This window comes from Bufo bufo, chromosome 3 (assembly GCF_905171765.1).
Source record: "Bufo bufo chromosome 3, aBufBuf1.1, whole genome shotgun sequence".
NCBI classification, from domain to species: domain Eukaryota; kingdom Metazoa; phylum Chordata; class Amphibia; order Anura; family Bufonidae; genus Bufo; species Bufo bufo.
Window position 1 is genome coordinate 404,622,204 of NC_053391.1, and position 11,899 is coordinate 404,634,102.

The 11,899-nt window shown below is 40.5% G+C and overlaps 1 protein-coding gene across 1 annotated transcript in view; it reads right to left on the bottom strand.

Annotated features, from left to right (window-relative positions):
• LOC120993823 (dynein beta chain, flagellar outer arm-like) overlaps nt 1–11,899 on the bottom strand; it is a 585,582-nt gene that overhangs the window by 530,556 nt on the left and 43,127 nt on the right. The window contains exons 12-14 of the mRNA XM_040422290.1: nt 11,748–11,867; nt 11,325–11,492; nt 4,403–4,506 (exon numbers count right to left, since the gene is read on the bottom strand). Of these exons, the coding sequence (XP_040278224.1) occupies nt 4,403–4,506; nt 11,325–11,492; nt 11,748–11,867 (392 nt within the window). The remainder of the gene's footprint in view (nt 1–4,402; nt 4,507–11,324; nt 11,493–11,747; nt 11,868–11,899) is intronic.

Genomic DNA, 11,899 nt, shown 5'->3' on the forward strand with positions numbered 1-11,899 from the left:
GTGTGGCCTCCACGTTCCTGTATGACCTCCCTACAATGCCTGTGCATGCTCCTGATGAGGTGGCGGATGGTCTCTTGAGGGATCTCCTCCCAGACCTGGACTAAAGCATCTGCCAACTCCTGGACAGTCTGTGGTGCAACGTGACGTTGGTGGATATAGCAAGACATGATGTCCCAGATGTGCTCAATTGGATTCAGGTCTGGTGAATGGGCGGGCCAGTCCATAGCATCAATGCCTTCGTCTTGCAGGAACTGCTGACACACTCCAGCCACATGAGGTCTAGCATTGCCTTGCATTAGGAGGAACCCAGGGCCAACCGCACCAGCATATGGTCTCACAAGGGGTCTGAGGATCTCATCTCGGTACCTAATGGCAGTCAGGCTACCTCTGGCGAGCACATGGAGGGCTGTCCGGCCCCCCACCCCACACCATTACTGACCCAATGCCAAACCGGTCATGCTGGAGGATGTTGCAGGCAGCAGAACGTTCTCCACGGCGTCTCCAGACTCTGTCACGTCTGTCACATGTGCTCAGTGTGAACCTGCTTTCATCTGTGAAGAGCACAGGGCGCCAGTGCCAATCTTGGTGTTCTCTGGCAAATGCCAAACGTCCTGCACGGTGTTGGGTTGTAAGCACAACCCCCACCTGTGGACGTCGGGCCCTCATATCACCCTCATGGAGTCTGTTTCTGACCGTTTGAGCAGACACATGCACATTTGTGGCCTGCTGGAGGTCATTTTGCAGGGCTCTGGCAGTGCTCCTCCTGTTCCTCCTTGCACAAAGGCGGAGGTAGCGGTCCTGCTGCTGGGTTGTTACCCTCCTACGGCCTCCTCCACGTCTCCTGATGTACTGGCCTGTCTCCTGGTAGCGCCTCCATGCTCTGGACACTACGCTGACAGACACAGCAAACCTTCTTGCCACAGCTCGCACTGATGTGCCATCCTGGATAAGCTGCACTACCTGAGCCACTTGTGTGGGTTGTAGACTCCGTCTCATGCTACCACTAGAGTGAAAGCACCGCCAGCATTCAAAAGTGACCAAAACATCAGCCAGGAAGCATAGGAACTGAGAAGTGGTCTGTGGTTACCACCTGCAGAACCACTCCTTTATTGGGGGTGTCTTGCTAATTGCCTATAATTTCCACCTGTTGTCTATCCCATTTGCACAACAGCATGTGAAATTGATTGTCACTCAGTGTTGCTTCCTAAGTGGACAGTTTGATTTCACAGAAGTGTGATTGACTTGGAGTTACATTGTGTTGTTTAAGTGTTCCCTTTATTTTTTTGAGCAGTGTATATATATATATATATATATATATATATACAGTACAGACCAAAAGTTTGGACACACCTTCTCATTCAAAGAGTATTCTTTATTTTCATGACTATGAAAATTGTAGCTTCACACTGAAGGCATCAAAACTATGAATTAACACATGTGGAATTATATACATAACAAACAAGTGTGAAACAACTGAAAATATGTCATATTCTAGGTTCTTCAAAGTAGCCACCTTTTGCTTTGATTACTGCTTTGCACACTCTTGGTATTCTCTTGATGAGCTTCAAGAGGTAGACCCCTGAAATGGTTTTCACTTCACAGGTGTGCCCTGTCAGGTTTAATAAGTGGGATTTCTTGCCTTATAAATGGGGTTGGGACCATCAGTTGCGTTGAGGAGAAGTCAGGTGGATACACAGCTGATAGTCCTACTGAATAGACTGTTAGAATTTGTATTATGGCAAGAAAAAAGCAGCTAAGTAAAGAAAAACGAGTGGCCATCATTACTTTAAGAAATGAAGGTCAGTCAGTCAGCCGAAAAATTGGAAAAACTTTGAAAGTAAGGGCTATTTGACCATGAAGGAGAGTGATGGGGTGCTGCGCCAGATGACCTGGCCTCCACAGTCACCGGACCTGAACCCAATCGAGATGGTTTGGGGTGAGCTGGACCGCAGAGTGAAGGCAAAAGGGCCAACAAGTGCTAAGCATCTTTGGGAACTCCTTCAAGACTGTTGGAAGAGCATTTCAGGGGACTACCTCTTGAAGCTCATCAAGAGAATGCCAAGAGTGTGCAAAGCAGTAATCAAAGCAAAAGGTGGCTACTTTGAAGAACCTAGAATATGACATATTTTCAGTTGTTTCACACTTGTTTGTTATGTATATAATTCCACATGTGTTAATTCATAGTTTTGATGCCTTCATAGTCATGAAAATAAAGAAAACTCTTTAAATGAGAAGGTGTGTCCAAACTTTTGGTCTGTACTGTATATATATATATACCCACTGTCTCAACTTTGCAGGGACTGTCCCTGAACTGTCCCGAACCGAAAATGGGCAGGGTTAACAAAAAGTGGGCAGAGCCTAGATTAGTATAATATATCTATCTATATACAGTATATATATATATATATATATATATATATACGGTATATAGTATATTTTTATATAATTTTTTATTTATTTTTTAAATATTCAGATCCCCATTTCTGTTTTAGAATTATGTCTACGTTGATGACTAAGGGCTCATTTTTTTGCATCGTGATCTGTAGTTTTATTATTTATACCACTTTGGAGTGTGTGCATGAGTGTGTTTTTGATCACTTTTTATTCTTTTTTTCAATGAAGCAATAAAAAAAGTCTAATTTGCCATTTTGATTTTTTTTCCGTTATACCGTTCACCCTATGGGATCCGAATTTTAATAGTGATAGCTTTTTTGGAAAAGCGGCGGTGCCAAAGATCATTTATATTTTTATTTATATTTATTTTTATCTTTATTTTGGAGAAAGAGTGATCTGAATATGCAATCTTTAGATTGCTTCTCCTGTAGACTGCTGTGAATTAGCATTTGCTGTCTAAGGGCTCATGCACACAAGCATGTGTGCCCCGTGCCTGTATTGCAGACAGAAAACATCCCATTGACTTGAATGGGTCAGCAATCTGCAAGATACAGAGTGGTATGGAGCAGAGGCATGGAGCAGAAGCCCACAGAAGCACTACTTTTCTCCATGTCTCTGCACCGCAAAAAAATAGAAAATGTACTATCTTTTTGTGGTGCGGAACGTATCTTGCGGATCGCAGACCCATTGAACTGAATGGGTCCACATCTACAAACTGCCTGCACTCGGCTGGTACCTGTGCATTGCGGACCACTATTTGTGGCGCAGTACTCTTGGGGAAAGCCACCTCAGATGCCGAGTTTACAAAACACCATGGCATCTGTCTGCGATCGGCATTATGGTCAATCACAGACATTAGCCCTTAAAACTAAAACCCAGAACAGAATCTAAACAAACCTATCTCAGCAAACTACACTTTGCTGAAACCACTGCAGCTTTCTGGATTTCAGTTATCTCACCCAGCTGAGGTACACATTACCACAGTAGATATACAGTAGATAGATATAGAGATGTAAATAGATACGGTAAAGGCCTCATGCACACCGCCGTGCCGTTTTTTGCAGTCCGCAATTTGCGGAATGGAACAGGCGCCGGCAATATAAATGCCTATTCTTGTCCGCAAAGCGCGGACAAGAATAGGACATGTTATATTTTTTTACCGGGGCCGCGGAACGGAGCCACGGATGCGGACAGCACACGGAGTGCTGTCAACATCTTTTGCGGCCCCATTGAAGTGAATAGGTCCGCATCCAAGCCGCCAAAACGGCGGCTTAGATGCGGACCCAAACAACGGCCATGTGCATGAGGCCAAACGATGATAAATATCTCTCGATCTTCACACACATATCATATATATACAAACACACACTCTGTACACATATATACATATCCACACACATGTATGTATTTTAAAACAGTATATCACATTGTGGGAAAAGCAGTAACCTTCATTCAATGCTAGGAATGTAGGATTGCTATCATTATGTTGATTTCTCTGTGTAGTTATTTCACTGGAGGACTGATGAGATGACACCTGAGGGGCTGTTGTCACTACGGCATCACAAGTATTCAGAGATGTCATGCACTTCTGAAGATGCTTTCTGTGATGCATGCTGGGATTTTTACTTTCACTTTGCAGCTGCTCCTCCCGCACATGCTATTCTGAATGTGGTAGAAAAATTATATATACACAGTATATCTGTCATGATACAAATACCTCTTGGCTTTAGTTACTGTCTGGGGCACTTTATTGTTTTTTTTACTTATGGTGGCCAACCCCTTGAATTATCTAGTAAAATGTGCCTATGGAAGAACTTATGCAGATTTATCCATAGGAAAGTCAGTGCTACGAACACAAATGACATAAACATATCATAAGTATGTCACGTCCCTTAGAAAGGATAGTTTCACATAAATAGCAGTCCATGTCAAGTTAATAAGAGGAGTTCATGGCATCGTACGCGGCAGCAGTTCAATTTGTGGTGGCATGTTGTAAGAACATATGTACCTTTCCAGTTCATCGGACAGTTCAGTATAGAGATGTCTTAGTTCCCAGCCCTTGTCCCCTTCAAGAGTTAACGGTGACACTGTCCTCAACTTCACCATCGGATCCTCCAGTAAGAAAGACATTTGTCAATGTTTTATACAAGTTAGCTATATTTAATTAAGCACAACTGAAAGATCAAACAGACTACAATAATCATATTCATAGAACAGAGCATGCCAGACAGGATTCCCTGGAACTCAGTCTAGCATTCCCTGACAGAAAGTCCCACTTTAACCCTTTAATGACCAGGAAATTTTCAAAAAAAAATTGTTGGTTTTTTACTCCCAGCACTCACAAAGCCATAACATTTTTATTTTTTCATTCACATAACGCTACAATATATTACAGGCTATAGCTACTATAGAGGGGTCGTTGATCCAGGGAGTTATTCTGATTGCCTGATTGGAGTTGGGAAGACATTTTTTTCCTCTAAAATGAGACAAATTAGCTTCTACCTCACGTTTTATTTTTTCCTTTCTCTGGATCAATTTGCAGGATAACAGGCTGAACTAGATGGACAAATGTCTTTTTTTCAGTCTTATAAACTATGTTACTATGGGGCTTGTTTTGTTGCAGGACAAGATGCACTTTCTAATGTCACCATACACTGTTGCATAAAATGTGGTGGGAAGTGGAAAAAAAATTCCAAGTGGGGTGGCATTATTAAAAAAACACCATTCTGCCACAGTCTTATGGAGTTTCTTTTACGCCGTTTCTTATGCGGTAAAACTGACCTGTTATTTTTATTCTCCAAGTCAGTACAATTACGGAGATACCACATATGTATAGTTTTTCTTGTGTTTTAATGCAGTTTTTTTCTTTTCATCGCCATGTTCTGACCCCTCTAACTTTTTTGTAGTTACACTACTCACAAAGAGTTACTTGGCTTTCGGGTGAAATTTATGGAAAACGTAAAAAGTTCACGCTACAGTTATAATATATCATGATTTCCTCATGTCAAACAATTTATTAAAGCAAAAGCCAACAACAGCTGTGGGTATACCTCCACAAAAAATGTCAATGTCTCAATAACTTGTCATGTGGACTTGAGCATCAATTACAGCTTGACAATGACATCTCATGCAGTTCACAATATACAGTTGCAAGGAAAAGTATGTGAACCCTTTGGAATGATATAAATTTCTGCACAAATTGGTCATAAAATGTGATCTGATCTTCATCTAAGTCACAACAATAGACAATCACAGTCTGCGTAAACTAATAACACACAAAGAATTAAATGTTACCATGTTTTTATTGAACACACCATGTAAACATTCACAGTGCAGGTGCAAAAAGTATGTGAACCCTTGGATTTAATAACTGGTTGAACCTCCTTCGGCAGCAAAAACTTCAACCAAACGTTTCCTGTAGTTGCAGATCAGACGTGCACAACGGTCAGGAGTAATTCTTGACCATTCCTCTTTACAGAACTGTTTCAGTTCAGCAATATTCTTGGGATGATTGGTGTGAATCTCTTTCTTGAGGTCATGCCACAGCATCTCAATCGGGTTGAGGTCAGGACTCTGACTGGGCCACTCCAGAAGGCGTATTTTCTTCTGTTTAAGCCATTCAGTTGTTGATTTACTTCTATGCTTTGGGTCGTTGTCCTGTTGCAACACCCATCTTCTGTTGAGCTTCAGCTAGTGGACAGATGGCCTTATTCTCTCCTGCAAAATGTCTTGATTTACTTGGGAATTAATTTTTCCTTCGATGATAGCAATCCGTCCAGGCCCTGACACAGCAAAGCAGCCCCAAACCATGATGCCCCCACCACCATACTTCACAGTTGGGATGAAGTTTTGATGTTGGTGTGCTGTGCCTCTTTTTCTCCACACATAGTGTTGTGTGTTTCTTCCAAACAACTCAACTTTGGTTTCATCTATCCACAGAATATTTTTGTATTCACAGATTTGAACATAATCCTGTTCACGGGATTCTATAGTAGAAAATGGTTATCAACTTAAGAATTCACAGCAGTACCATCATTCTAAAATATAACTTTTAATAATAATATATAAAATATAAAATAGTCAATGCATCCCTCTAATATAATTATATAATAGATAATAGAGTGAAAAAAGGAAAATAAATCAAAAGCTAGGGTCAGATTGATGTTAACTAGCACGATATTAGCGATATAGTTAGTAGAGGTTAGTAGAACCTACTTAGGGGTAGTGACCCTACTTCTGACTCTAATGTAGTGGCCCTGCCTAATTACGGAATAGCCGCCTAGATAGGGGTGATCCCGTTTCTCGTGCCTCCTATTGTCCCTGGTTAACCCTGTCACGGGATGGATACCTATGTGATGAGGGACCCTATAGAATGACCTGGGCTAATCTACACACAAAAAAAGAAAAAAATATATTGAACGTATATAATTACCCAAGATGGGTGACAGACAACACCCTTTGTTAAGGTTAAATATATAAGAAAGAGATTATAGAATAGTAAAAGTGGAATGTCCAATTGTCCCTACGCGTTTCGCCTGGTTGGTGTCAGGCTCATCAGGGGACATATTTGACAAGGAGTACCTATCACCATAGAGTATTACAGATATTATTACATATATATACATTTATTTTATTTTTATTTTTCCTTTAAAGATATACACACAGATGTTAGAATATAAAATCAGATAGGCCAATAGCTAGGAACAGTACTGATCAATCAATTCAATGAGATTATCAGACCACTTATAAACAGGCCAATAGCTGGAAAAAATACTGATCAATCAATTCAATGAGATTATCAGATCACTTATTTTATAGCAGGAGATAATCAGTAAAGCAAGTGAATAGGCGTTTTCAATGATGATAGAAATAGAGAAAACCCCAAGTTGTTCACATATCTCGCGCTTGAAAATGTGGCCAGACTGGGATATACCAAATCATATATCTAGGTATCTAATCCTCAGTCCCTTAATAAGAGCTATGCCTATATATTAGAACCACACCATAAGATAATGCCTCTGACAGGTGTCAGATAAGACACATGAATAAATCTGTCAATTATAGCAGCATGATGTTAGCTGTTTAGTCAACTCACACTAGCATCTACCGGTAAACATCAACAATTAAACATATAGGGTATCACCAATCACTGTGCGATATCAAGTGATGGCGGACAGAGTCCGTCGATAATACTTGCATGCCCTTTTGTAGCTAGATAGATAAGTGGTGGTGTCCGTAGATGTTAGTGGCAGTGTTAGCATCGGGGTGACCCAGAGTAGTGGCGTCCGGCAGATGAGCGGCCATTTGAACAACTTGCGGTTTTCTCTATTTCTATCATTATTGAAAACGCCTATTCACTTGCTTTACTGATTATTTCCTGCTAATAATAAGTGATCTGATAATCTCATTGAATTGATTGATCAGTATTTTTTCCAGCTATTGGCCTGTTTATAAGTGGTCTGATAATCTCATTGAATTGATTGATCAGTACTGTTCCTAGCTATTGGCCTATCTGATTTTATATTCTAACATCTGTGTGTATATCTTTAAAGGAAAAATAAAAATAAAATAAATTTATATATATGTAATAATATCTGTAATACTCTATGGTGATAGGTACTCCTTGTCAAATATGTCCCCTGATGAGCCTGACACTAACCAGGCGAAACACGTAGGGACAATTGGACATTCCACTTTTACTATTCTATAATCTCTTTCTTATATATTTAACCTTAACAAAGGGTGTTGTCTGTCACCCATCTTGGGTAATTATATACGTTCAATATATTTTTTTCTTTTTTTGTGTGTAGATTAGCCCAGGTCATTCTATAGGGTCCCTCATCACATAGGTATCCATCCCGTGACAGGGTTAACCAGGGACAATAGGAGGCACGAGAAACGGGATCGCCCCTATCGGGGCGGCTATTCCGTAATTAGGCAGGGCCACTACATTAGGGTCAGAAGTAGGGTCACTACCCCTAAGTAGGTTCTACTAACCTCTACTAACTATATCGCTAATATTGTGCTAGTTAACATCAATCTGACCGTAGCTTTTGATTTATTTTCCTTTTTTCACTCTATTATCTATTATATAATTATATAAAAGGGATGTATTGACTATTTTATATTTTATATATTATTATTAAAAGTTATATTTTAGAATGATGGTACTGCTGTGATTTCACAGAATATTTTGCCAGTACTGCTGTGGAACATCCAGGTGCTCTTGTGCAAACTGTAAACATGCAGCAATGTTTTTTTTGGACAGCAATGGCTTCCTCTGTGGTATTCTCCCATGAAATCCATTCTTGTTTATTGTTTTACGTATTGTAGATTCGCTAACAAAGATGTTAGCATATGCCAGAGACTTTTGTAAGTCTTTAGCTGACACTCTAGGATTCTTCTTCACCTCATTGAGCAGTCTGTGCTCTTGCAGTCATCTTTACAGGACAGACACTCCTAGGGAGAGTAGCAGCAGTGCTGAACTTTCTCCATTTATAGACCATTTGTCTTACCGTGGACTGATGAACAGCATGGCTTTTGGAGATACTTTTATAACCCTTTCCAGCTTTATGCAAGTCAACAATTCTTAATCGTAGGTCTTCTGAGAGCTCTTTTGTGCGAGGTATCATTCACATCAGGCAATGCTTCTTGTGAAAAGCAAACCCATAACTGGTGTGTATTTTTTATAGGGCAGGGCAGCTGTAACCAACACCTCCAATCTCATCTCATTGATTGGACTCCAGTTGGCTGACACCTCACTCCAATTAGCTCTTGGAGATGTCATTAGTCTAGGGGTTCACATACTTTTTCCACCTGCACTGTGAATGTTTACATGGTGTGTTCAATAAAAACATGGTAACATTTAATTCTTTGTGTGTTATTAGTTTAAGCAGACTGTGGCTGTCTATTGTTGTGACTTAGATGAAGATCAGATCACATTTTATGACCAATTTGTGCAGAAATCCATATAATTCCAAAGGGTTCACATACTTTTTCTTGCAACTGTAATTATTGTCTGCTGAGGCATGGCATCCCACTCTTCTTGAAAGGCATCCCTCAGGTCATTGAGGTTATGGGGTACAGAATTACGAGCCTTTACACAGTGAAGGCTGATCCCATAGGTTTTCAATGGGATTCAGGTCTGGAGAAGTGCAGGTCTCTCCATTTGAGGTACCCCAGTCTCCAGCAGCCGTTTCCTGATGATGCAACCTCGATGAGCTGGCGCATTTTCGTCCATGTAGATGAAATGATGCCTGTGTTGTTCATGTAAAGGCACAATGACTGTATTAATGATGTTATTCAAGTAGCATGAGCTTGTCACTGTACCATTCACCAAGTGTGGAGTGTGGTCAAAGGACATCCACTTCTATGCCTTTCTGTGACTCTTCCAGTCTCTCTTTATCACTGTTGCAACCTGCTGATGACACTCTGTAACACTCTAAACTCAGTGGCCACTTCCGTCTAAGAACATCCTGCTTGAAGCCTCACAATGGCGAGGTACTGTTAATGTTACTGTTTTCAATTGTTAGATGTCGTCTTGGTCTCATGATGTCAAAATGTGAACAGCATGATGAGGAGGACTGTTGAAATACCAATTATATTTGAAACCAGGAAATTAATTGGGGGATTCAGGGATCAAACACCTGTTGTGCATTTTGCCGTTAAGCTCCTTGTTAGAGAACAGCAAATTGTGCAAAAAGTACTGAAACACTGAACAGTTGGACATTCACAGTCAAATGTTTAGAGAAGGTCACGTTAAGTTCACCTGTAAAGGTTAGAGTGCATTTTAAGTTCATAAAATTTCACCCACAAGCAAATATCCCTAACTGTTTGTGAATAGTGTATGTGTACACAGCTGTGTGAGCGCTCATTTTTTGTGGGGCAATCTGCACTTTTCATTGATGCCATTTTGGGGGGGGTGTGAAGTGACCAAAAAATGGCAAATCAGCCATTTTGACTTTTTTTCCGTTTTTCCGTTTTATATTTTAATAGTATGGGCATTTTCACACACAACGATGCCCATGATGTGTATTTTTTTTACTGTTTACTTATTTTTATTTACATTTTGCATAAGCATTGGAGTCAATGAGAATTTTACTATGTTCCTATGGAGCCATGCCACAGGGGGCTCCATAGAAACTAATATGCAGCAGCCTTCTGTCACACGGGAGGACAGGGGCTGCCGCATACATGCTCCGTCTCCCCTGATCCCCGCCAGGGGGAGCAAGAGCACACCCGGAAGTACACGATTCTAGGTTTTAGGGCATCCAGATGCCGTGGTCACATTTGACCACGGCATCTGAAGGGTTAAAAGTTCACAATCGGTGGTAATGTAATAGTGCCGGGTGTCTGCTGTATAAGCATCCGGCAGCTATTGCGCCCACTGCACGCACCAGCAGCTGCCATTTTGAAATGCCTGGCCGCTGGCGTAAATTTACATTGGGTGGTCGGAAAAGGGTTAAATTGAAGGAATGATCTGTTTACCCTCAGCATATTCAAAAATGCTTAGCATAGGATGGACGGAATATTTTTCATGCCTGAGCAATGTGATGATTTTTGCCCTCACACTGCTAGTCTATGACAGTGGGTTTTCCAGGGGTTTCTTTGCGGTAAAGGTCACTGGCCTAAAGCACATTACTCCCACTGACAGCAGTTGTATATAGCTGTCTTTGTGGGCAAATCACCTTCTTTTTTCATTTGAAAACTATGAAAGCAATACAAGATCAACAAAAGTGGTTTATGCAATACTAAATACTGCTTCAATAGGCCAGAAAACCTATGCCATGTAGCTCACCTTAAAGAGATGAGAATAGAATGGCGCAATGTAGTAGTTGTAGATAAGGTAATATTTCTAAGTCCACCATTACTGTTATAATGTATACCACTGCAGGATAGCTTTAAAAGCAGCCTATACTGTATCAACTTACATAGATTCTTGCTCGAAGTCCCTTTATCCATAAGAGTTTACTGATAGTGGGAGTCATATTCAAATGCAAAGGTGGATTGCTTGCCATTGTTTGGTACATGTCTTTCACCTGTCTGAGTTCTTCTAGAAACATATTAAGAAGGCAGTGATCTTTATCCTTTAGATGATCCTGAGAAATATAAAAATAGAGATTATTCTGATGAAATTTCTGTCAAATATATCGTATTTTTGTATGGGTCTTTTTATCAAATAATTACTATGACAAAACCTCTTCTGAACGGACAATATAAATCAAGCTGTACACATATATATTTTCATGTCAGAGAAGCTATGAAATGCAGCATAGCTACCGTACATAGCAGGACAACCACTTGTAAATAAGCAATGGAAACACAGTAATTGAATATCAAGTTATAAGCCTTACCTTAACAACATCTCTTCTGGTGACTCCTTCAAACAATTCCAGCAGCTTGAGCTGGGAAGCCATAGTAGGACACTGATCAAGACTATTTCTAATAATATTTCCGAGCTGATGTCCCAGGCTCTGTAGAAAGAAGAATGAACACAATTATACCA